The sequence below is a fragment of the Diadema setosum genome, chromosome 5, assembly GCF_964275005.1.
Source record: "Diadema setosum chromosome 5, eeDiaSeto1, whole genome shotgun sequence".
NCBI lineage: Eukaryota > Metazoa > Echinodermata > Echinoidea > Diadematoida > Diadematidae > Diadema > Diadema setosum.
In genome coordinates this window covers 39892641-39920606 of record NC_092689.1, presented here as the reverse complement: position 1 = coordinate 39920606, position 27966 = coordinate 39892641, and the positions used below count along the sequence as shown (strand labels likewise).

Here is a 27966-nt window from a genome sequence, read left to right as displayed (position 1 = left end):
CGTATCTCATATGATGACCCAACATTTCAAGGCATGAACTACTTCTTGAGTGTGAAACAACAGTAAACCAGAAATGGTAACATTTGCTACCTTGTGCTGGCATGGTTTGATGGTACAGTGGAGTCCTGTTATAACAAAGTGCGCAGGATTGGCATTTGTCTTTAGTTATATCGAAACTTTGTTATAAATGAACAAATTAGTAACAAAAAAACATAGAGCTGATAATATTGGAGCCTAAATTTGAACTTCGTTGTAACCAGAATTTTGTTATAACCGTGCTCGTTATAACGGGAGAGCACTGAAGTTGGGCCATCCGACCAGTCCCCACTCGGTGGTAATGATATTTTCTAGCCTGGCAGAATGAGATACGACATGCAGCTTGAAATTGAAAGCACTGCAGAAAGACAAGGGCAAGTTTTGTTGTTTTCTCATCGGGAAGAACCTATGAAATAAGGTGTCTAGAATGTGTCATTGATCTATCATCTCCCGCTCAAAACATATTGGGAGCTCAATGAAACTTTCATGTTATTGTGGAATAACTCACAAAATCAAGTGATCTGGAAACTACAGTATACACGCTGGCATCCTGGAAACTTTGTTTTTAATGGACAAAAAAATTGGTAATGTTACATAATGAAATGCATTTACCGACCAATATTTTTTTCTATACCACGAAAAAAGAGACACACCAGCATGAGGTGTATCTCTAGTGAGGATGAGTGCATGGCTTCTTACGATGATGGGAAGACAGCAATGTCACCGACTTTCACAGGTTTTTGTGTTGGGCTTTCCGTGAACTTCACGGCCAATTATCCCTTCGGGCTTGTCACTAAGATTATTAAGTGTCCAAAGTCACAAATGGCAGGCCACTGATGTCATCGATGACTCTATGTCACATTCTTGTACTTGGTGAAGATGTTGTACAAAACTCGCAGTGTCGATTTCAGATCCAAGTTGACCACATCTGGAAGGGGGAGGACACACACACCAAAATATATAGTCAATATTTGTAATCATGATATCACTATCTCTAGCAATCTATGTTACGATGTCTCTCTTATGGAAGCAAAAAGAGCATCAAATTCTTTCATTTACATCCAAAAGAAGCTATGATTTGTTCTCATTTTTCACTGCATGCCTTACATCAAGAACTTTTGAATTTCTTCAGATATTCTCATCTCTGTAAAATGTCATGCAATCATTTCAAAATTTGGAAATCATGCATGTACAAAAACTTGCTTAATAATCATGTGTGATATTTTGAAGTGCAATACAGTTTTTTTTTTTTAGAACCACGTCATTACAGAATTTACTTTTACAACATATGTGCAACATGCGCAGAAACATAGACATTAGGAATCAGTCAAAACAACACCAGCTCCCAAAGTGCCTGAAAATGTAATTCTCACTGCAGTCTCAATAATCAATTATTCATCTAAAACTAATGTTTTCACATAAGTGCACAATGGACAACTGTGGATGCAAGCATTCCGTTTGATGCTGGGAGCAGGTTGGATCGTCAGTCACAAAGTAGCTTGGAAACATGAACAATTGCTCTGACAAAAATCATTTCTGTTGGAAGTTGTTGAACAATGGCAGCTAAAGGTTCTTAAGAGTTAGAACCATGTGAGATAAGTACAGAGGAATAATTAGTGATCATTCTTTCTAGCTATCTCGCCCGCAACTGACCTTCTGGACTAGCAATCGTAAACTTGACAAAGTGCATTGTATGTGGATGAGTAGGCAATATTACAGTAATTGTGGGAAGTTCATGGAGAAGGGTACAGTCATCATAGTTGTTAAGAGATGATGTCACATTGGGTAACTAGATCACCATATTACTATCAGGGCCAAGGTCGGACATTAACTGGAAAAGCAAATGGTTTTCACTTGTTCCAAAATGAAATCGAGGGCATGGGAGACAATTCGAGCAATTTGAAGTGTATGCCTCTGAGGAAAAAATGAACAAAAGTACCTCTTGCTGTAATGACATGCTAATACAATATTATATAGGATGTGAAGAAATAATGTTCAAGATGTGTATGTAGTCCTTGAAGGGACTGTTGTTTGACCAAAAAAAAAAAAAAAAAGACCCTAGAAAGAGCAAACAACACATAGTAATAATGTTATGTTGCTAAAGCCTTCACAGAAGAAAAATAACAAATTTCAGAAACCCTGAAATACAATATTTTTGTAATTCCTCCTTTTACTTTACAAATCATCTTGAAGATATAATATATAGACAGTATGAAAAACTTTGATTCAAGACTACAATTTACTGCTTTAGTACTTGTTATTACACATTTTGAACTATAATATGAAATGTATTTAAACTATCTTGTCTTGTCACTGAGATCACAGTAATTGGCAAAAACTAGTAGTTTTGTGTTAGCAGTTTGCTCACTTTCAGTTGGCCCAGCATTTCTTTCAAAAGTGTGATTTCACTCAGACAATCAGAATGGTATAAGTTTTGTCAAAATCAACTACGAAATAAGAACTTAATGGAAATTCTAATTTTCAAATGTATTCATGAAACAGTGAAACTGGCAGCAATGCCCATATAAAATACAGACAAAGTGATGATGACCTTGCCTTCCACAGTCATAATAATCTTCAAATTCTTTCCATTTATTGAAATACAGATGTAGTATCATAAGTAAAAACAGTTGCATCTTTTAGATTAGATTACATACAATTTACATCATAATAACATTGGAATTGATTTCAGGGGTAAAGGTATTTTAGTTGGTAGATAACTAACCAAGGACATGGTATATTGTTGTGTACAAACAAACAGGGGAGTTGTGAGATGACGGCTTCAGCTCATCTAATTTGCATATGTGCCCATGAACAGTATGACAGTTTGGTACAAACATGTGGGATTTTTTTTAACTTCATTGCTTCTCATTTATGGCCACTTTGACAAAATATCCACCTCTGTGATTGTTTGATTTGATTCTATGCAAGCCAACTTGACCATTGGATGGAAATGCACTTGAACACACAGGGGTTTTTACTACCTGTATATTCATTCATTCATCTAAGAGGAAACTAGACATATTTTCTAAGATTATGATTGCTGAAAAATAAAAAAAGAGTTCATTGGTGCCTCAACAACACAACATGCATGGTGCAAATTAAGTTCCGATTTCTACAACTTTTCAGGAACTTTACATCAGTCAATAGCACACCCACACACACACATGAACACACACATTACATATCTCCAACACTTCTCTTTGGCTGCCATATTGCTCCACAAGAAGCCTTGCACTGCTAACACAACATGCAGGGGGGGGGGGGAGTAAAAAGAGTTTAGACTTTCTTGGACACAACAACTGAGGCTCTGTTTGCAAACGACGACACACAAATGACATCGGACTCAAAACGATGGACGAGACCAGAGTACATGCTTCATCTCCTTGGCAGAATCCTACGGTGCTGGTGAATTTAGCAATCACAATACAGCACATATCCAGGGCTCGACAATAGCACTGGCCCAGGGGCCCAGGGCCACTAAAAACTGGTGTCGTGCCATCAACTTTATCTTTTGGTGGCAAGCTTGATGGGGCAACTTAAATTCTAATTGGATTGTTACTTTAGCTTTTATTTCTCTGTCAGGCTAACAAAATTTCAAATTTAAAGATTTTAGTGCCCCGAACAGGCCACCAGACAAAAAAGTTAGTGTCGAGCCCTGAAATAGCATTCTGATAATGACACAAAAATTTCAAGGGAAAGTTTACAGTATCACAGGGTCATTCTGTATCATGTTAGTACAGACCTACATTTAACGGCACAGAAATATATCGCGTGCAATGCCTTTCCAACATTAATCATGTAGCAGTACAGGAGTTATGCTATTGTCACTTATTGGCACTTATCTGTTTTAAGAACGACTTTCGGTCTACAGACTGAAGGAAAACATCACAGGTCCAAAAGGCCTGTTTTAGGTAGTACACAGCTACTGGTAATGAATTCCTATCAAATGAAATAACATATCATCCAAGTAGGGACAAACAATGATACCCGCAAAAGTTTCATCCCTTGGTGAAAGAAACTAAGCTCTCCGGCTAGAGGATCAGGTAGGACAAGCAATATGAGTGGGCCATGCAGATCTTCCATCTTGACAAGATCCTCTTGGTTTTGTCCTAATTGTAGGAAGGAAAGTGAGCATAACATATTCCTGTTTGCTCCCAAAGATGACAGTGTATGCAATGTTAGTAGATGATTATGAAAGTAGTTTACTACGGTCGGTATGGAGAGCATTTCGCCAACATCTATCAATTACAAACATGCTTCATTATAATAGCTAAACCCAGTACTACACAGGGCTGTGCACTCTCTTTATTCCACGTGAGGCATTCTCTAACAACAGACACTTTCAACAGATTGCTGGAATTCTGCAATATCTTGACTTCTGCCACATCACAATCTGCCCCAGTAATATTGTCATCAGATGAGCTGAACACTTGGCTCATCCTGGTGAGCAGTGGGATTTTAGACCAGACATCTGGCCTCCTATGCCTGTACAGCCTGAGGGTATTATGAGGCAGCCCATATGATATGCAAATATGCCTATAGATATTATTGCCAGAATATCATTCATGTAGGCTGTAGATGCGGAGACATAACAGTATTTGAAGGTGGAAAAGACAGGACTAGGTTGGTATGCTTCACAGAATGAAGTGAAAGCCCAGACTAATTTTTGAAGTCAAGGTTTACAAATGGTGATGTTGAGACGTCGTCTGGCTCACTCCACAAAGAGGTAATCGGCATGCATGACTGAACACCTGTGGTGGCAAATGTCAAAGAACGCACTCTTTTGAAAACACAAAAACACAAATGAGGGTTAGTTACAGGATAGAAATTTCTGAAATGTATCGGTAGGTTAGAGATGCTGGGTCTGGTATAGTGTTATGAGGCTTAAAAGGCTGAGGCACCTAGAACAGAGAAGTTTTAGTGGTGTTAGAATAGTCAACAGATGAAGACAACACATCTAAATGATTGAAAGCTTTGTGAGCCAGTACCCAATGAAGATGACAGAAACAAAGAGATAGTTGTGGGAGTGAGCGACGAGGTAATTATATGTGGAGATCGTTCTGCTTATATTTCAGAAAGAGATTGTAGATGAGGCGCAGGACAGACTTAAGATGAAGCTGTGCCACGTCTGTGAAGAAAAATCAGAAAGATTTAGTGATGGACTGATAAAAGGTTGGACATACCATACCAGCAAAACTCACTTTCCACTTGAATACAAGTAAATACGGTACAAAAAAGCTTAATAAAACCCCTATATTCCATGAAAAGGAAAATGTTGTCTGTAATATGTTTGAGATGCATGCATCCAAATTTTCTTCTAAAGTCTAAAATTCTGCATGAAATCAAGACACTGCATTTTCTGAAGATAAACTGAAAGTGGCAAGTGGAGAACTGGGGGGAAAACAATGCAGTCCTTCATGGTGGAGGCATTCAGAAATTTCAAAACTACTACTCCTACCTGTAAATGCTTTCTCTTCAAGCTTACATGCTACACATAAAATGAAATATCGTGGCTATCACGCACCACCTGATGAGATTGAGAAAGTGATTTTCACTGCAGAACCCTCCACATTTGCTAGTCATTCTGCTTTTGTTTTAAAGGGTGGGCGGTTCTGCAGCTACCGCACCATGGAGTGTAACATCGTTTTCCCATGAGGGCACAGGGCCAAACCAAACACTGAAATTTTCACACTGCATGTGAAGGCTGTTGCAATAACTCTAAGCCTTGTAAACTGGCAGATGCAAACATGATTCACGGGAATGTATAACAAATGTTGGGACTTGATCATCATTCATACAGTGTTTTCTAATCCCCAACCCCCCTCCTCCATCCTCTTGTTTTTCAGAACTGTACAGAGACCTGCAAAAAGTGCAAGTTGGCAGAACAGCAGCGAAGATTCATCAGAACATTATTCAATTCATACTACTAGAACATTTCTTTTCAGTTTGGGACTTAAATGCAAGAATATTCCTTGCTTTGCTTGTGGATCATTATCAAATGTGGTAGACATATGTCTATCCCATCTGTACTGCAGTGTAGTTCCAAGCAACCTCACATCTGTGACCACTTATCTATGTGACAAAAAAAGGGGATGTGAATTATGAAAATATATCACATATTAAGATGATGTTGGAAAGGAAATACATTTTACTGTGTACCTTTACAGTCCCTTTTTAAGACAGGAAAAGCATTCAAAAACTTGTCTTAAAGATATCCAATGTGAGTGAGTCTGCATGATACTCTAGAGGCCTCCGACACATCTCCACATAATATATTCCTTGAGATGATCTCAAATTTCAATATCCAGTTGGTCTACTCGTGCTCGTTTTTAACCCATGCTATAATTGTAAAAATGTGTTTATTGTCTTTAAATGCAAGAAATATGTTTGCATTGTACCGTAGTTTAATCCTCTTCACATTTCATATGAATTTCTGCATGGTACATTTTACAAGTTGGTGAGCCTCGCAAAGAAAACAAAATTTCACAGTTAGTCATTCAGAAATGCTCATCCGCTTAGTAATCTCATCTTTCTTTCTCCTGGAGATGGACTGTTTTTGTTTTTGTTTTTTTCTCCTTGCCTCTTTTTGTGCTCCTGCAGATGTGTATATATCAAATGGTTATAATTCACAAACATTCTGATCAATAAGTTGAATCATGATAGGGTAGTTGGAAAGCTAGAAATCATCACATCACCTTTGTGAGAGAAGTACTTATCACTGTTTCAAAAAGAAAATATTCATCTTTGGAAATATTAATCTCTCTGGAAAAAATGGGCATGTATTCTGATTTGTTGGCAATTGAAAACAAAAGTTCATGTCTCACTTTCGTTAATATCTTTCAGGAGTCAAAGGGGCAGGTCTTGGTTTCTGCTATTGCTGTCACTCGTTTACATGTCTACTGTTTCTTATTTTGTGCTAAATCACCTCATGTAGACCAGCACAAGGTCAAATGTCATCTTCTTGTTACCTGGTTTATAACGAGATTATCTAAAATAACACAAGTTTTGCTCTGCTGTTTTTGCTGAATTTTGACCCACTATTCCATGCCCTTAAACAGCATTTAAAGCAATGAGCAATCATCTTCAGATGCCCTATTTTAAAGGAAGAAACTTCCTCATCGAAGCACAAGGTGAGTCTTCAGTGTTCCCTTTAAAAAGGTCTCGGTGGGAGATGTAATCGACGGACACGCGTGTAATCGGCGTCTTTAAGCTTCTACCCTGGGAGCTGCCAAACAGATGCCTGCAACAAGTGTATATTTATGTCGTTGGCTCCTGCAAAGTGTGAAACAGCGATAAATTCAGGGTAAAAGAATGAACACACTCACCCTCAGCCCTGGCCTTGGCCTTGGGCAGCCCCGCATCATCCATCAGATCCAGGGCTAAGTTGACATTGTGGACCTGGTACCAAACAAAGACAAACAGACCATTGGCCAAGTGCAAAACCGCTCGCATCACGCTATCTATTCTTGTAGATGATATTATCCTACACAAGACCGCAACCTTCAACCTATTTTTACTTTTTCTTTCTCAACCAAACTTCTTTCATAACTGTGACTTGTAAAGATAGAAGCCCTCTCCTAAAATTCCTCCAACTTATTTATGAAATTTCATCGGAAAATGACATTAGTACTCCATTAACATGACCTAACTTTCATGTTAAATTCTCTCATGGTTACCCAAAAAAATAAAATGACTGTTCCTTGAACTACTATTTATATTTGCTGTATAAACACAGCATCTTCCGGCGAAGCTCCAACATTCTCTGTAATGCAAATATGTGGCACATTGCCATATTCCTGTGCAAAACTTCATACATATTTTGCTAGCGTGTGCTACTAACTAAATATGTTCACAGGAACCTCACGATCAGCAGCACATGAACCACAAACCACTGCTTCTCACCACTCTGGTGTCTCCTCATTGATTTTGCTTTGCTTCCTCACAATCTAACAATTCATGAGGGCATCATACCCCATTACTGTAAAACACCACAAAATTATGTCACTCACAAAGAAAAACATCACATCATTGATCATTATGACAACACTAGAAACAGGTATCACTGATTCATTACTATTATTTGTTGCAAATTTCAGATTTCCCACCTACTCTCAAAATGCTACACTCAGCTGTACAGTCTCATGATTAATAATCTACAGAGATCTCCATATTAAATGCAAAGTCACCATGCAGTTCCACTGCTAACTTCTCAGACCACATGCCACCTGCTTATCACCCTCTATCTTACTCAAATCATTTCCTTTACAAGTTGGCATTTGTTTGTTTAACCTATCAACTATGGACTCTCTTAACGAATGCATGATCCTCTTAATCATGTTATTTGCAATTTTTTAATCTATCATATCACATTTTGTGTGATGTAATAATTCATAAGCTTCAATGGTCTGTCCCCTGATGAATTAGTTTCCTTTTTAACTCTTTATGTGCCACATTGTAACCCCCCTGTGTGCCACATTATTCTGGGCAACTTAGGCATGCTTTGTGACAGCATTCTGTTTTTGAAATCACAAGTAACTTTTTATACATTTTTGTTATGCTGGACAAGTAATGAGCAAAGTTGTAGAGGAAATGCCAGGCGTTGCTTTGATGTAAATCTTATGACAAAGCTAGGATTATTTTTCTTTTAAATGACCAGTAGCTACATTATTGTCTAGGCATGACTTTTGCACACAACCAGTGACAGAAACTTATAATTTACTCGCAAATCTAACAGGCAACACCCCTTGATATTCAATCACCGCACAATGCGAGCTACATGCGACAGGAATGGAATCATGAACAGCACATTTATTGCACTGTGGCATTTGGCGATTTATCAATCAGTTTGGGCAGGTTTGTGCGTTTGAGCAACCTATGCAAACCTGGCAGGACGTCGACAGAGTCGGGCATATGAATGTGGCACATAAAGAGTTAACAATGGAAAAATTGACCACCTGACCTACAAATATGCTTCCCAACAAATTATATACACAACAGCAGATATCTATTTTTTTCAATGACTTCTTGGGACTTACAGCTCATTATTTTCTCAGTTTTGTTTCCAACATGAGAAGTGATTTTCAGTTTGGGTTTCCTGTCAATGTTTCCCTTCACAGTTGTGAGTGCTATGGCAGCATGAATTCTTGCTAATAACTCTGCTTGTGAACGACTGACTACACCTGAAATGAACGAAACAACATTGCACGTACGTTGCAGGATAGAATCAACATTTTATCTAGGCAGTGTGCCAACAGCCAGACAAGAAATCCGCACATCCCGAGCTCTTGACTGTGTTTTTCTGGCACTCCTCAACTCACCTTTTCGTCGAAGGTGGTTGGTGTCATGTGATAGCAGTGGAGCGGCACGTAGTACCCTTCAAGGAGGCCCATCAGGAGAATAAAGAAGACGCCATCATGGAACTGGGAACAATGTGGCAGAAATAGAAGAAAAGATGCAAAATGGAAAAACATCAGTGTCACACATAACACCTTTTAACAAAGCAAGTTGGACTAGACCTAAACCACCTGGACTGATTTCCTCAAAAGAATGTGGTATCATTACAGGAGAATTTGCTTTAACAAAATACTGGCTGAATACAAACACAAGTCGGATCATCATGTCGAGAGAAAAAAAAAAAAAGTGAAACACATCTCTTAATCGATAGAGAAGTGATAAATATACAATTATGCATGTCAGTTGGTCATCTCCCGGGGAACTCTACTGGTAATTCACTCTTGTGTTTCCCCAGATTTGTCCAATATCTATCTGATCCTAACTGCTCCGTTTCTTTGATTTAACCAGTTTCATAAAAAGAGCACTATTGTTTGTGGTGAATTCTTACCTGAGGGCTCAAGCACAATCTTCTAAACAATCCATATATTTTGTGTTCAAATTAATACCTAGACCTTTTTCAAAATTAGTAATAATGCATTACACTTGGGTTTCAACATAGTAGGGGATTCATTTGACCAGTTATAAGTATGAGAAAGACAAAAATGAATACAAATTACCAAAGATTATGATCATGAAAGCATTAGACATGATTACAAGTATGAGGTCAACATGTTGTGAAAGAGGTTTACACAATAACTATATTTTGTATCTTGAATAATGGTCATAGCATACACACTGCTATGAAACAACTGGGAAATGGTGTACCTCCTGGTACTATTTTATTTGGTGACTACCCAAAACCACACTAGAGCTTTCAGCTACAGCACTCTTTCGATAACAGTTGCACGGTCCCATCTCGAAAGCGATGGACCACACAAGGTTGAGGTCACGGATACCACATTCCTTGTGACATGCAGGTCACAGAGCTACCTTGTGAGCAATGCTTGACATTTGACATCTTCGCTGCCTCAAAGTGATATCCAAGAACAAACATTACCTTGAGAAATGACAGACCTAAAGGCCTGGTTGTAAAGAGGTTTTGGTGCTGAAGAAACCGGTTTTGACAGGATGAGCAAGAAATCACATAAAACCAGGAAAAAACTTTGGCATCGCACATAAATGATGGATGCGTCCACCTGTCTTTCTCTATTTCAAGCTATTCATGACTTGGACATGTGTTGTAACTTGTTGCTTGCCAGCTATCAAGAGCACATTGATTTCCTGCTACTTTTAAAGCTGCTAAACGGATGTTTAATCCACCAACAAGTACACACTCTTGGCACCAAAGTCATATACTGACTAAATAAACAAAATGCAGATCAGACTATCTTTCAGATGACTGCACCACAAATGAATAGCTTTCTTTTTATTATTTTTTAATGGTAAAGAATAAGTCTCATGATTTCAAGGAATGAAACGTGACAAAAAAAGGATTGCACAGCCTTTTTTTTTTTTATTCAGTTGGCCTTTGATAGTGACGCTGAATCATAGGAAAGAAATATGTTCTTGCATATTCAGCATAGTTCCATGCATATATTCAGTGAAAAGAGGAAAAGTTCAAGTTTGAGGCATATTGTGACATTTTTGACACAAAAATGTGCCTCAAAGCTAACAAAGACTGAAAGAAAGTCATTGCAGAGCACTAAAACTGGGACCTATGCCTACGTTTGCACCACGTTTCTGGCGGTCACAGCATTCACGTTTCAGGCCACTGTGGATGAAAATGGAAGGACACGAGACAACCAGAGGGGATGGAATGGGCAAACCCGACAGGCTTGACTGCCATGGATGCCGTTTCAGATTTTTAAAAACTGTCAACAATTTGCCATGGCAGTCATGGTGCCGATGAGAAACCTAGTAGGCCACAGTAAATCGGGATGAACAGAACAAAACCTGAAAGCATGTAACAGGAATCTACTCTTTTAGCATGTGCCCTGATGGCCAAATTGCTTGATGCTCTTTCTTCTGGCTTGCCATAAACGCATACCTGAGTGTCCAAGTCCATGACTTCAAGGTTCAGTTTGTTGAGATGTTTGTTGGCAAAGGATATCAGTGACTGAAAAAAAGAAAATGACAACCAGAAATGAAAAAAAGAAGAAGCATGTACATTTCTTATTGCTGTATTTGAACTTCCATCTAGCAGTGATGGAAATACACGTACGGGCAACTCCCAATATAATGAAGTCCTCACAACTGGCAATTTTCTTTCATTATATAAAAATTTTGTCATCACTGAACAAATATATGTGACCTGCTACAACAAAAGGATCCGAAAGTTGGGGGAGGACAATTTTCTGAAAATGGCATGACATTATTCCCTTACTCTTCTACTTTAATTTCATATATAGCACAACTCATAAAAGTACTAGGTTGCGGAGATAGCGATGATTTTATTAGCGCATGTCAAGTGGTTGAGAAAATCAGAGTTTCGAGAAAAACACCTTCCAAAGTTTTCCTTCCGACGCTATCATGATCAAGGGCAGGCAAGACAGTTTTCACCACTTGACAATAGAAGGCATGCTAGCGACCTCTGCGATGTTCATTCAAGCTTAGCGCCAGCGGTCTACACACGACTAATCAGTAATCAGGATGCCACGCACTGACCAATAAGATCACTCCCTCGTTGCTAGGGGCGGAGTCTAGCTGTGGCGCTAAATCCAAATCTTCGGACATGTTTCTGTTACGTTGAAAGTCAGAAAATCATGGCCCAGAAAAACAGGGATTTCTTGCCATTCCCTTTGATCATTTAGCTTCGAAATTTCGGCAGATGATAGACAAGACATTAGTCTACAATATTATGCCAAAAACAGAAATGTTTTGACCAGTTTTGATGATGTGACTTCAAATTTGATTTTCTCGGCTCAGCCGTCACAACTTTAGGATCCTTTTGTTGTAGCGGGTCACATATTATATAAAGATGTATGGAAAATAACATTGGGAGACGAATGTCTACTTTGCTGGAACAAAATTACATCATAAATTCATTTATCAAAACAGGAGTGCACTGCAGCATGCTTGTACAAGTAAAATGTCAAGTGAATGAACATGTAACAACACCCCCCCCCCCATCTGCTTATTCCAAAGACCCATGATGTATTGATATTTTAAGCCTTAATGGATCAAAAATGTGACATGTTCTTGTCACTGCAATTCTGTTACAAGCATATGTCTGAATCACCTGAGTGGATACACTTGACATGTGGAAAGGGCAAGATTCTATGTAATCTGTTAACATGCATAGAATAACCTTTTGTCCACAGACACTGCTGTTTACTGGACAAGTCTTTACAGGGTTTAGCATTACAAAGGCAAAACAAAATGGATGCACAATATTTCTGTAAACTCTCCATCATATTATATTCCTTCACCCCAATACTCACAATACACACAATGAGTTTACAAATTTTCGTAAGTTTTTCATTAATCTGTCAAAAAATTAAGAATCTTTTATTTCTATCAATTTGTAATATGAATATGCTTTAACACATTTAACTTTCTTTGGCAAGAAAATGAAGAACCAGGAAAAGCAAACGAGAGAGTGAAAAGGAGAAACTTGAAAAAGAAACAGAAAACTACCTAGACATCTACGACTCATTAGATCTGGAATTACTGTTTAACAAGAAACATTCACAAATTGGAGCTGACGACCGTTTTTGCGGCATGGAACTTTTGCAAATTGCCACTGGCATTCAATGCATTGTGACCCCAAAATTTTAGTGTGCATTTTATTTTCACGAATCTTGGCTCTTTAGGAAATTTGCAAAAGTTTCATGGACAAGAAAATTTCTGGTTTAACAGTAATAAATCCAAAGTCAATGTCCTTCCCTATTTTTGATACCCACTATCAAACTGGCTACAATACACCTGCGCAAAAGCTCTTCAGAGCTTCCACTCACCTTCTTGACCACATTGAGCTTGTCAGGGGCGTGGTCAAACAGGGTGTCAAAGGCATCCCTCTCTGCATGAAAAAGAGACTACTGTTATCAATCTTGTCTCTGTGTTAACAGAAATCTTTATCTTTATCTTACACATATCTGACAAAAACATCACAGATTTACACAAACATGAAAAGCCATTTCATGTTTATGTGAACAATAATAAATGGAATAAAAAAAGATAACATAAAACCAAAGTTTCACTTACTTCAGACGTGAAACTGAAAGTGATGAAATGTTCGAGTTTCACATATACTCACAAAGCAGTAATATCGGTCACTATCCATACGCAAACTAACTACGTGAAGTTACGATGTCAGAATAGACAAAAAAAAACACATGTCTTGTAAGTTTTTTTCTACAATTCTCAGATGTTTGATGGTGTGATTTGGAATAGTTTATCAAATTAAGTGTTGACCATGTGCACATCAGTGAAGCTTTCATTGGACTAGAAAAAAAAAATGAATATAAAATTCTACCTGATATCACGAAAATTTAAAAAGGAACAGTATTTTCAAGAACTTACCAAAACGTCCACCAATGGCCCTGGATGTGAAAGGTATGGATAGATATAAATGCGAGGGTAGGGAGGAAAGAGAGGGGTGGGGAATGGGGGAAAAAGGAAAACAATGAATATTTATAACGATTCCTTGATAACACGAGTCTCCTTAAATATATGTATGGATGCTAATACTATCTCTCATTCAAAAAATACTCAATTTTCTTTGGATGGTAATTCTTAAATCTGATACTTTGCAAATAAAACTGAACTCAAACAATAAAGATCTTCATGAATGTTGTATGTGAACTTAGCAGCAGTCTAAGGAAAGTTTGTGGGCACTGTCTTGTTTTGTTTTGGGAACAAACATTTGTCTGACCTTAAAATAAGAGGACCAAACCCAACAAATCAATTCCATGCTGTTAACCATTCCAAAGAGGACGTCAGAATCTGACCAAGCTCAACTGTCACATCTTCTGCGTCAACTTTCTCAATTATTTTCCATCTTTTGTATATTGTATTGTTTCATCTTAACTCATAAAAAACTTATTCAAGCAGCATACCCATAAGCACCTCTATACAAATCATCATTGGAGAACATTTGTTTATCACAGGCTTGATTACAATAACACAACATTGAGTTTCTAACTGGTGATGCTGCTTACCACTGACATCACACAAATATTAATGAAAATAAACAACTAAACAAATATTTCACTGATATTATTATCATTGTTAGAACTTTGGCTATGCATAAAGTTTTGAACGTTTCATACGTAACTCTTTATCTGGACACTTCTCAATATCTTAAACTCCCCTTCTCATCTCCTCCCCCCCCCCTAAAAAAAAAAAAAAAAGGACAAAAATCAGACAGTTGTGATATGACAGGATTGTACTATCACAATATTGTGGATGAACGTATATGCAGCTGAATGTATGCAAAAGGCTCAAAGTTATGTCAGTTCACTTGTTAGGCAGCATGCATACGTGGGAATGATGGCTATATATACAATTGTGGCGTTGTTTACAAATCAATGTGTCTGCTAGCTTCATATGGTGCGAAACTCATATAAATCCCACAAGAGCAAAGTATAAGTACGCTGGCATCCATATTAACAGTCATGTATTGCTCGACAATAGATTTCCCACCTTTGAATGCAACCTAGAAAATGAAATCATAGGGCTTGTAGTGTATAAACTCAGTGTGGCTTTTCTCGTAGAATAAGCACAGGCAATCATGACAACCTGCTAGTAATATTGCAAGAAACATTACCCCTTGAAGAAAGTGCATAACCCCTCCCCCCCCCTCCCCCCCCCCCCCACACACACACAAAACCACCACACAATTGTGCAGAAAACAGCTCTATGTGAATGATAGCAATGTCCTTAAGTGTTTCCTATAAAGATTGTTCTAATCAATGAAACAAAAATGCACTATGATTTTTTTTTTCTTTATGAGGTGTTCTGTCTAGGGTTTGGACAAACAAACTGTTTGTGCATAATGTGCATGTGTGTGTTGTTGTTGCTGTTTGCAATCAAATTCAACTTCAACATAAGTAATGCCAATTCTTAACTGCTCTCATATGCTTGACTGCTCAAGATTTCAGGTTTTCTCAAAATTCACTTATGTGTTCTTCCAAACTGCATTCACTTTATTCACATACATTTACCCTTTAACTGGTTTCATTCCCTTCAAAGTTTACATTTATTTGGATGTAACCTTGTTGATGGAGAAAAAAACAAAAACAACATAAAAATATTGCAAATAAACAGATGACAGTGTGGTAAAATCTTGGATTTTGCACGACCAGACCAATGATCTTTGATGTGTATAATTGAAACAGGAAAAGAAAAAGAAAAAAAGAATGTCTTTTGACTTATTTCCAACAACAACAACAACATAAAAAAATGATACAAGTGTAATACAGTGACTTTTACATTACTAAATAACCTACAATTTACTGAATTGGCATTTACAACATCCAAATACTGTAACTTATCCTTAACTAAGGAGACATAATGGAGATGTCGTGAAGATGTCTCAAAGACTAGCTGGAGACCAGAAAAGTCTCCAAAAGAATGATTCTCTCACAACACCCTGGAGACCATGCTAGTCTCCAGGAGGTGGCATGGAGACATCGCAGAGACGTCTCCACAACCAATGAACTCGAGTCGCCACCAGGTCGCCACTTAATACACACCAATGAGGTACCCACTTTAATATTATCAACTTAACACCCATATAGATCAATTGATGCATTCCAACACCAATCTCAAACTCTCAGAGACCATGATATCACCAGTACAAGTTGCCCCATCACAATATATGTGTCTTGAATATCACGCAGATAAAAATAATAAGCGTAAACATGCTATTCAGTTAATATGTGAAAAGAAACAATGTGAAAAATGTGTGCATTTACCCAAACAAAAAAAGTATGACATATTTTGATATGGACAAATGCCAGATTCCACCCACTGTCAATGTTTGTTCACATGATAAATTTGAATCTTATGGATATTTTTTCTCTTTGTTCTTCAAAACTAAAGAAAAGAATACAGTGTACAACATAGTTGCAAATGGAAAACAAAGAAAGAAACAAACGAACAGAAAAACCTATTTCCAGAAGAAAAAAAATAATGCATTGCCTCGCTGTTTTACATGTGCCCCATAAGAAATCATATGTGATGGTTTATTAGATGTACAATTGATGCGAGCTGGATGTTAATCTGGCTATATATGTGGCTGTGGCAAGAGACAGAAGTGAATCGCTGCTGTCATTCAGCAAAGCTTTTCGTCGGTACCTGGTCTGCTCAACATGAAACCATTCCATGGACCTGTGCACAAACAATGCAGTCTCTATTGGTTATTTAAAGAGCTTCCTCCAAGAGGCATGCCAAAAACACAAAACGACAAGAAAAAACAGAAAGAATACATACATTCACAGTCTACATGTACATGGACTAAAAAAAGGTTTTTCTATCAATGCTCTATGTCAGCACTAAATGCTATTCTGCTATGATATAATTGATAACATTTCAGTGAGAAAAAAACAAAGAAATGAATGACATGAAAACAATGTCTGGAACCTGAAAGAGAAATGAACAAAGTTGCTCGACCCTTTTCCACGGACATCACAAGAATGATGTGAAGCTACTTTCACTTCTGTTATCAAGAGTCATAATTACAAAATGCCCTATGCAGTCCAGTTTAAAAGGGATACTTCTATCAGGCTAGAGAACATTATCTACAAAAATGCCACATATGTACAAAAGTATAGCTGTACCACTGTGATTCATTCCCGTAGTAACTTTCATTAATCTGACGATGGAATGTTCTTTATATCACCATTTTTTCCTCTAAAAAGTTGCCAAAAGTAGTCTGCTACTGAAAGAAATCTATGCAGCAAATTTTCCTTTATATTTACGCGCAGAAAATTTTCAGCACACTACACTGGGTATGCCACAGTTATATGACCATTTTGGACAGTCCATGGTATATCAAGTCAGATCAAATATGGGCATTACAAGTGGATGCAACTTTGTTGTTACGAGTACTCTTCTAACTTTGCTGGAATTCAGTGTGGTATAAATGCCCCATGAAAGTGATTGCTCACAGTGGAAACAGCTTCCACACCAGAGTAAATTCTCCAGAGCATAAGTTTTCATTTCTATCTTTATTCATTTATTTTTCATTTATTTATTCTTTAATTTATTGTGATCATGCAAGCTGCTCTAATGAAGGCAAAGACTGTGTGGAAAAAAATACCTCCATGTCGATCCAAAGTACTGAAACACTTGGCAACCTGATGATAGATAATTCTGATGAGCTACACGTTGATGATGCAAATGGCACGTTTTTCATACTCTGGGTAATGAGCATCAAGGACAAACTTGGCATGATGGTATTTCAGGCGAGGATACATTGAAAATGCAGCGCAAACAGTAAACAACTATCTACTTTTCTCCCCTGACTACTTCTTTTGACATTCACATGCATATATCTGGAAGCAGATCAGGCAATGCATGTACCATATTCACCAGTGATAAGGTAACACTACTTTTAACAGATCTATAAGTACATGTAAATTAAGGGTGTAGTCTTTATGTCACCAGGACCAAATCTAGGTATTTCCAACACAGCAACCTTTTATTTTTTAAATTTCTTTTGAGTCCCTGAAATCGGGATGTGGCTTATTCGGCACTGCAGCCTTATCACCGGCAAATAGGATCATAATGCATCATAATGAAAGACCTGGTAGGTATATATATCTCTTTGAAGCAATTTGAATTGTTCTTCGCATCACACTGCAGAATGCAGTAAGAACAAATGAAATGTTTATGTGTAGTGAGGCACAACAAATTCATGAGTTTAGATATAAAAGATAGAAACCAAAGTGACTCCAACATTTGCCTCATTCAAAACATAATTTGGTGATTGGCTGCCCACTTCGTATACTATCTGTTTTCCCCTTATTACAGTAGATGTAATAAGTTAAAATTTGGCACCATTTATGGTGTGATATTTTCATGCTGCAAATCTAGATCACAACATTGGAGGCCATATTTACTCTTTACATGTGTAAATCCTAATAAAGAAAACCCCCAAAACAACAACATTTATTGAACTATTTAATAATGTGTCTCTGAAATCAAGCCCAATTATCAATATGTGTACACTGCAACTAGCGTAGCAGCAGTGCACGTAAGTTGACAGGAATTACAAACTTCACCTTGGTTCCTGGCTCACACACGAATGTCAGTCAAAATTTTGCCTTCATTTGCAATGGTGTACATACCCCCTATCAAATGACATGCTCCTCAGTATGTGGCTCATGCTTACTACTGTGACACAAGATGGCAGCAAACACAGTTTGGAATGGTGTAGCAATTGCTTGGATGGGCAGCTCAGGAGAGCACTGGTATTTCAAAATGCACCAACTCTATTGCTTCCCCCACCTTTCTCATTAAGCACACCTCTATCCTTCATATCCCCTAAAATTCAGAACAATGCAAATCTAAAACATTACTAACAGCAAAATATACATGTACACTTAACTGCTGCTGCCAACTGACAGAAAAAGGTACAAGCAATTCTCCTGAACACATCAGTACTCACTCGTTAGTGGCGGTAATTTCCTCTTCTACTCTTGTAGTCTGGAGCACACCATCTTTTTTCTGGAGGCAAAAAAACAACAACAACAAAATGGTTGAGGTGCAAGACAAGGACACACTCGTATCTACCTACCTGTATGTACTGTCAACATCTCCAACTATCTTTATTGTCTAAATGCCCCACCTAAAAACAAGCTGTATCATACCTTTTTAAATTCCCTAGTACAAGATGCTTGTTCCTTTAATCTATTTCAACATTACATTGGGAAACTTCCAGGTAATTCTAGTTGGAAGGGTAGAACTAACAAAGTGTGTCACTTTTTACATATGGAAGATGGAAATAAAGGCAGTGTTTTCATAATTTGTCCCCCTTACTTGGCTAAAAAAAACTGGCAAGTGGTACAGGTGTTACATCTAGGCTCAGAATACTTGTACACAGAAAAGCAAGAAATTCAAGTTACTCATCATCTACAACATATCATGTGTATTGATAAAAGGGGCAACTACATGAATATGTTGCTTGTCATTGCTTACACAAAAATGTAGCATATCTACTACATGGAATGTCATATCACACTACATATCCACGTCCATCTCTGAAAACCTCTCCTCCCTGACCCCCCCCCCCCTCCCAATTTTGCATAAAGTGATAGTGTCCTTTGTTTTGTTTTTTTTAACAGATCAAAGATAATTCATTAGTCTTCTGATGAATATGAATAGATATATGACTGTATACATACACCAGGATTCGACACTATCTTTTTTCTATGCTGGCCCATTTCGGGCCACTCAAATCTCTCAATCTGAAGTTTCAGTGGTCTGAAAAATAAAGTTAGTGGCCCAAAACAATAGGAAATACAAAAATTCACTTTGAATCTTAGCTGCCCCATCAGGACACCAAAAAAGAAAATTATGGTGGCCCTGGGCCATTTGGAAAACGCTAATGTCAAGCCCTGCATATACACACACACACACACACATATTTCGACATAAAGAGTCAGCACTATAAATTATCACTGGAAATTCATGTTGTTTGCCAACATACAGGAACACTTTTTTTTTTTCTGTAACCAAGCTGGAAAAGCAAGTGAACATTCTGACTTCCTCATGCAGTCCTGTCACACATAAATAAAAAAAACAACAACAACAACAACACACACACAGCTCAATTAGAACAATTAAACTGATACATGAGACTTGGAGTGACTGAATGGTAGGGGAAAAAATAAATATCTGCCTGGTGACAAAACTTTCAGCCCACTGTCTCCAGTCCACTAACCTGCACTACAACCACCTTGATCACCACATACTGGGGGATCATGATGGGCGCCTTGAAGTGGAAGGCGAGGGCAACCAGCAAGTGAAGGATGGCAACCAGGTTACGGGAGTGGATCGCTGGAGGAGAGAGTATTAGGTTAGTCAGAGAAATGAGACAAAAATTTGAGACTGAAATCATGGATTCTGCTAAGAGTTGAATGAGGCAATGCATCAATCATGTTGCTTCAAGATGGCTTAAAAAGGCTGGAGGCTGGGTACTCGTAATCATCACCTATCAATCATGCAAACAACCATTGAAATTTCAGAATGTGACCATGAATTCTTAAGCCTGATCTTCATCAGAGCTTTTCCATGGTCGTGCCATGGAATTGCTTTGTCAGACCTGAACAAGATGCTAAGTTTGACTGAAATTCACACACTCCTAATTTGCAGCATGAAAAATGAAATCAAGATATCAGTCTTCACCTTTGACCTTGGCAGCTAATTTCTAAAATCATTTTCGCAAATACATTCTTTTGGCTGACCTTGATTTCAAGCATAAGCCATCATTTAATGATACCCAGGGTTACCCTGAATTCAGACAACATTAAATGTTCTCTATAATGTCTCTGTTTTTGGATATCTCAGTCATTTCAAAATTGATTTTCATCAAATAAACTTCTAATTCCTCTTAGAATTGTATGGTCTTCAATATTTCATATGCATGGTTTCTGATTATCTCACGAAAAGTTAAAACCTAAATCCTCATCTCAATCATAACTATACCATCCCTTGAACAGCAGAGGAAAAGTGCATATTGAATGGGGATGAAAGAGGTGACAGCTCAGTGGCAGCCACAAATCATTGTGCGTGTTTATACAGGAGCCTCTCGCATCGGCGCGCATGAGCCGGTATTTTACCTCCCGCATGAGCGCTTATTTCTCGTGTTTATACAGAAGTCAAAATACCGGCTCATGCGAGCCGATGCGAGCCGATCGATGCGAGCGGACCTCAGCTGAACAGGACCTCTCGAATTTTGGGGTCAAGCATAGGTCACGTTCGCAGTGCAGTTTATTGCATGATGGGAAAAAATAAAAAAAATCAAGATGGCACCGGCAAAGTCATCAGGACCACCAAGCTTTAAGGTCATTCTTGTAACGTTCCTCTTGACAACCACCCGGCCAAATGATCAATTGAAATCCAGTTTTTCAGTAAGAAGGAGAAGACGTGGTTCGATCATGACAGATATTAAAATACACGCTTTCCGGTTACCTCTCGAATTTCGGTCGTCTGTATAAACACACAGCAAAATACGCGAGGCTCCTCTCGCATCGGCCACCTCAAAAGGTGGCGGACGGAACCTCTCGCATGAGCCTGCATTTGGCGGCGTATGCCGGCATACGCCGTGTTTATACAGAGCAAAATTCGAGAGGTCCTCTCGCATGAGCCGGCATGAGCCGACATGAGCCGGCATGAGCGCTTCTCTGTATAAACACGCTCATAGTAGAGGCTCTAATGCTCTGCCTTACCATCGACGCTCCACTTGTCCTTGTTCCATCGGGGCAGGTTCAGGAGCTTGTTGACATAGTCCAGGATGGACTTCAGCTTCTGCTTCTGGAAGATTTCTGACTGCATCACCTCGCGCACCTCAAACTTGATTCCTGCCAGTTTTTCTGTTAAATGGCATGGAAGGTATACATTACAAGCATGATGAAACCCACCTCCTCTCACTTCTCAAATTCTTTGGTATCTAATTCTGTGTATCAAACTCTCAATCAATTTCAGTGACTAATCTAAGTTGCTGAATTATGAACCAATCTGTATGTCAGCAACTGACTACGACAGAACGGTTGGGGTCAATTGAGCTGATTGAAGAGTGATCCTAGTGTTTCATACTAGACAGTAGGTTACTTGGTTTTCTTTTGTGCACAGCTATCACACAGATAACTAGAAATGCACTCTGAAAGCGCTGACCTCCGCCAAGCAGCTATTTTCCACTCATACACACTTGCTGAAAATCATCCAATTTCCCAATACAGAAGACTTTTGTTTATGTCATCAACTTCCAACTAAATAGCGCCTCATCGGAGCACAGCATGTGCTTTAGAGCGCATATGCAAACCTTAAAGGTAGGGGATACCTTTTACAGACCTCCCAAAATGCAGCAAAACATTAAATATGAACCTCAGGGGACTTGTTTAGGCCACTGATGAGAAATTTGGAAGTCAACAGTTATCTACAATTTGAATAATGCACAAAACTCAACTACTCAGTAGTTCTGTGTGTCAGCCACACTTAAGCCTTTTTGTTGCAGTCTTCTGTATCTTTTATCTATAAACACAAATCTAAAAGTATAAGAGCTGATGTAATAACATATAGAGTGTGTGGCAAGAATGTATATAGAAATGTTTGTAAGTTTTGATGAACTTTCTTCACAAAATATACATGATGGACACACATGCAGTGCATGGGTCTGCAAAGGTAGCCTAGTAATGTACTGGAATTTACGGTGAGCCCCGAAAAAAAATTCAATTCAAAATCTAACAGTCAATAAAAATGTACTAAATGTTACCTTCCACTTTCAATACTTTATGGGAGTTTCTAAAATGATACTCTCTTCAACATACCACTGTATTTACACAACTCTTCATTTAAGGCATGCAAATGGGATTCCCTACCTTTAAATACGCGCAGCTTGAACTCCTAGACTCACTGACCCTATTTTTAAAAAGATATCTAAAAATCCTTCAAAAATCCATAAAAATTCCCAGATTGCTACCAAAATTTAATGATCTGCTCCTTGTGTCATTATCAACTTTTCCTGCAAAGTTTCATCCAAATCCATCCAGAACTTTTTGAGTTATTTTGCACACAGACAAACAAAAAAGCAAACCCATGCCAATGAAAACATTACATCCTTAATTGGTGGAGGTAATCAGATTTTCATGGAAGGGACAGAGATGAAGGGCGATACTGACCGACAAGGTTGCCCAGAATCTGACCGTCATAGAGGTCCTCCTCCAGATCTCTTACAATTATTCGCTTGTCCTTCAGCTCTTCGTTGATCCATTTCTTTAGCACCTGAGATGATGAGAAGCAGGCAGAGGGTACACTGTTTTAATCAACATTATCTGATGACTGTATTTGCATAAGAAATAGAAACTCATTTGCATTGCAGTAAAGGTACTACTGTAAAAGTGGAAATTTTCACGGTGTTGAAATTTTCGCGCATTTCGCGCAACCAGAAACTAGCGCGAAAATAAAAACACGCGAATATTTTTGCTTGCCATACGTTCCTGTGCGTGATGTCTTGATTCCGCGGAATTAAAAACACGCGAAACTCTCTGACCCGGCCTAGCGCGAAAAATTAGTCGCGCGAAAATATCCACTTTTACAGTACTTGTTGACAGCAACAGTGGCTGAAGTTAACATATTGGCTAGCTCTGTGCCCTTCTTAAGGACAAAATAAACAAAATGCAAACCATACTTGATGAATTTTTAGACAGCTTACTCAAAATTGACATAGTCATTGTGCAGTTACAACTTAACATGTGCCTTGATGTCATTTCCAGAACACATACCCCATTGTTAAAAGCATGTAAAAACAGGAAGAGACTTGAAACGTAATGTTTTGCCAATACTATGTAGAAGTAGCACTGTGTGTACTGAAAGAAAGAGAAATACTATATGTGACAAAATTTTTTTGCCCTATTTACTCTTCTTTGACTTTCCTCCCAATCATAACAATGCATGACAGATCCAACCAAAGCCGACGATAGAGTGCTTTATGACACTGTCAATTGGTTCTTTGCTGTAGTCTTTTCCATGGCTAGAGTTTCAATGGAAACTATCAATACTATCTCTTCAAGTAGTATGAAATCATGCTGTTCTGTCAGAATTTAGACAAGGAGATGGACAGGGAATATCATTCCATAAACCTGACATAATGACTTTGAATAGTGCCATTCTCCATACATGTCGTATAAGACTGGTAACACTTGGAAAACATGTCGCGGTAAGAGCCTACCTCAATCAGCTCCTTTAACTTGAGACTCTCCCTGGAATCTGGTTCAATCATTGAGCGCTCCTCTCCTTCCTCTGATAGAATTCAAGAAAAGAAAGCCGTAGTCGACAAGAAATCAAAGAGGTCAAAATTTGTGTCACTATCTAAGCTTTTGTATTGAAAATTTGTGGGTGTTTCACCTTTCACTCAAAAACAGGAAATTGTTGATACCAGATACTGACTTCCTACATGTGGTAGCATGGTATACACCCAGAATCATTATTTTAAGAGCTCTGTTGCAATGTACATTACGGTCCATCCTAAGGTCAAACTATGTAGTAATTAAAGTTTCATGCTATACTTTGGTGGATGCACATTTAACTTCTATTTATTCAAATAATTCTCCCTTTTATGTCACTGTGCTGGTAACAAACTTGTTGTTATTTTTTATTGAATATCTATGATTTTAGCATAGAAGCAAATGGGTCTAGTCTGCACAAATTTTCCAGTTTCCATAGATATCTCGGTTGCGTTTGGCATTGGTCTACGACAAGTTTCCTTTCAGTAATTTACTATCCATACAAGGAATGAAAGGGTTTTTATACCTCTTCCAATAATGTACAATCAATTGCAAGAAAACAAAAAATTATGTCCAATTCAACTTCAGACTTAAGTAATTCTAATAATGACAATGCTCATGATGGAATTACAATATGCAATAAAAGCTTAAAAGCACTAAATGCACGGATACTAATCATCATTACTCTTGGGGATTACAAATTCAAAATGCATATCCATATAAGACTTGATTGTGCTGTAACTGTCTACATGATGACGCTCACCCATGATGAAGCTTTCTGGGTTGAATTCAGTAGGACTGCCTGGAGACTCCAGGGCATTCTTCCCAACATCATTGATATCATCTATGCACAAAGAGAGAGAGAGAGAGAGAGAGAGAGAGAAAGAGAGAGAGGGCGAAAACATGCACCATGCTCCTTTGAGATCTTAATCTTCAGGTAATCAAAACAAATCTCATTCATTTCAACTTTTCTGTTATTTGAGGCAAGTGCTGTTTTTAAGCATTTCCACAAATCTGTTCTACATGATAAATACAATACATCAGAGCAAACCATCACAGAATCATTCCAAGACAATAACAGGGAGAAATACGGAAAGAAAGAGATAAAAGAAGCAGTATTAGACAGACAAACAAAAACATATGCATCTCGGCCTATTTCATCACTTCAAAAGTTTTACACAGTGAAATTTCAACTCTAGAACCTATAGGTAATAGCGCAACTAAAGATCAGTCTCTGTTTTGGTGGTTTTGCTCAGATTTACTCTAAATCCATTTCCATCTAGTATTCACAATAAGCCTCTTTTACTACAAATATAGCCCATACAAGATAATCAATATTTAATACTTGCAACTTCTCTGCATTGACAAAGTGGCCATTCTTGGTAATAGTGATTTGCAACAAGTCAAACAGTTGTAAAATTGTACAATGCTCTCCATTCCCCTAAAGATGTGTCCACAACCTCTAAACAAGGACATTTCTTTCAAAAATAATTGATTACAATATATGACAATGCATCCTTCTTAAGTACAGAACAAGGATTACATTTTGGGCATTAACAAATGAGTGGAAGGTTTATTTGCATGTTCTTTTTTCAATCTAATGCTAATGTACAATGGAAAGCTTCTGTCAAAGTTGCCTTAAATGTACTTAATAAGTAAATGCAACCTCAACATTAACAAATTATGGATATCAGAATTATATGCTAATTACAAGACTATGTGTTACATACTTTATTACAGGAGAGGCGTATTTTAATATGCACAAGTAAACTTCACTTTTGAGAGTGTTATGAAAATAATACTGAAAGCAAATTCATATTGAGAGAGTACGAATCCATAACAACTTCTACATTATAGTGGTCTAATACACAGTTTAGTATTCATATTCTGCCCCAGAAAACAGAGAAAAGTCATAAATGTAAGTCAAAGTATGGAGGGGGCTACCTGAAAAAGAGAGCTCAAAACTGTACACCGGTAAGTGATTCATAGGTTGCAGTGTGTCAGTCAGAATTAAGTACCTCTGAATTAACTGTTTTAACCCACAAGGTATCACCATGCGAGTATGGATACTTAAGTGGTAGATTTTACTGTGAGTTATCTGTTTATGAAATGGGTCAAAAATTCCTTAGAATATGGCAAAACTGTGCGCTGACAGTATTTTACTGGATTCATAGAAAAAAACCATGCGTCCCGTGGGCCTACTTATCTGATGCATGGTTATGGAAAATGGTATGACTGGAAAGGAAAATATGCATGTGGTCAGTGAGAAATGATAACAACATGGTCTGTTTGGCTACCACTACTAGTTAGAAGACTGGAAATCAGTACCGGTACTAGAATATGTGACATCGAATTACACACCTCCCAACCTTTCTGACTGAGTGAAAAATAGGGATGATTTGGTTCAGCGTAGGAAAGAAAGAACAGTTCCCGTAATAGACAGAAAAATCTGACTGTCCAGAAGAGTCTTTTATCATTTATTGACTTTGTCCGCTCTCCTCCGTAGACAAGAGGGGATTCTGTGAAGCCAGATGCAGTCTCTATGGAACATAAATCCCCAACAACCAGATAGACAGACTGATCTTTCGGTCAATCCCCGTAAGAGAGTGTAGGAAAATTATCAAGTAAAATGGGATTAGAAAACTTCTATCAGGCCCTAAGTTAGAATTGAAACGAGAGCTAAGAATGGTCAAAAGTCAGATTCTTTCCTCCATTACCAACTCAATAGTTGGGAGATATGGAATGACCCAAATTCCCTGACCCATTGACATTGTCATTGAACAACACTTGTCAACAGGCTTTAGACCTCTAACGTTTCGTCGTTAGTATTATAACTTTCTATGTTCTTAGTGTTCCCCCAAACCAAAGTGTTGGTATACCGAACGACCAGAATTCTAATTTGATGATAATAAGGGTCAGTTTTTATCACTGTGTCTCGGTGTACGGGATGCCAAACATATACAACGTAGCCTTACAACTGCACCAGTGCCAATGGCTACTCATACGTATTGACACGATTAGGCTGTACGCGGTGCACTGCACTCGTCGGTGCCCGATCACTGTTGCTGAGGCATGCTAAATATATGCGAAGAATGTCTGTGGGACACACTGAGTATTAGTCAGTAAAATCTCAATACTTCCACCCATTTTACGCCACAAAATCTTAAATACACCAAAAATTTGGCTGCCAGACAACTTACCCTCTTTACCCTTCTTCTTCCTTCCTAATGTTGTTACTTTGTCGAGAAAGGACTCCTCCTTCTTATCTTTCTTCAGAGTAGCAGCAGTTTTCGCTGGGGAAGCCATTTCGCCTGCTTGTGTGACTACCCGACTGGAATTGAAGTTAGTCGACCTTTTTTTTTAGCGGCTTACGGGTCGACTGAAGCAATCGACCAGAAATCCTTTACCTATCTTCTTGGACTTTGAGTCCAGCAGGCCAACAGGAGGGCATTTCATGAAGCGTTTTGTCTGACAAATTCACTCTCAGCCAATCAGATGCAAGAATTCCAGTTCCTTAACAGTTTGTGAAGTGAAGATTATTTACCACCAAAATCCAAACTTGGTATCTGTAATTACATAAATCACGACACGAATACAAAAATACCCAAATTAGGCCTAAATAATAAATGGTGGTCTAGTAAGAAGC

General features: G+C 38.1%; 1 protein-coding gene across 1 annotated transcript; it reads right to left on the bottom strand.

The window, feature by feature from the left end:
• LOC140228275 (beta-parvin-like) lies at positions 1 to 27639 on the bottom strand. The gene is made up of 13 exons (XM_072308500.1): positions 27521 to 27639; positions 25084 to 25164; positions 24266 to 24336; positions 23217 to 23319; positions 21768 to 21911; positions 20261 to 20376; positions 18986 to 19044; positions 13894 to 13913; positions 13329 to 13390; positions 11420 to 11488; positions 9357 to 9458; positions 7365 to 7437; positions 1 to 964 (listed from the first exon to the last, which is right to left on the bottom strand). Exons 1-13 carry the CDS (start codon positions 27624 to 27626, stop codon positions 888 to 890), a joined length of 1083 nt encoding a protein of 360 aa, XP_072164601.1. The 5' UTR covers positions 27627 to 27639; the 3' UTR covers positions 1 to 887.
• Between the last annotated feature and the right edge of the window lie 327 nt (positions 27640 to 27966).

Excerpts from the sequence above, each read along its gene's own strand:
- LOC140228275 (XM_072308500.1), bottom strand. The coding sequence starts at position 27,626 with ATGGCTTCCCCAGCGAAAACTGCTGCTACTCTGAAGAAAGATAAGAAG. Across the intron at positions 24,337-25,083 it reads CCCAGAAAGCTTCATCATGG|AGGAAGGAGAGGAGCGCTCA; the intron begins GTGAGCGTCATC and ends GAATTCTATCAG. Across the intron at positions 965-7,364 it reads GGCCAAGGCCAGGGCTGAGG|ATGTGGTCAACTTGGATCTG; the intron begins GTGAGTGTGTTC and ends TCCCCCTTCCAG.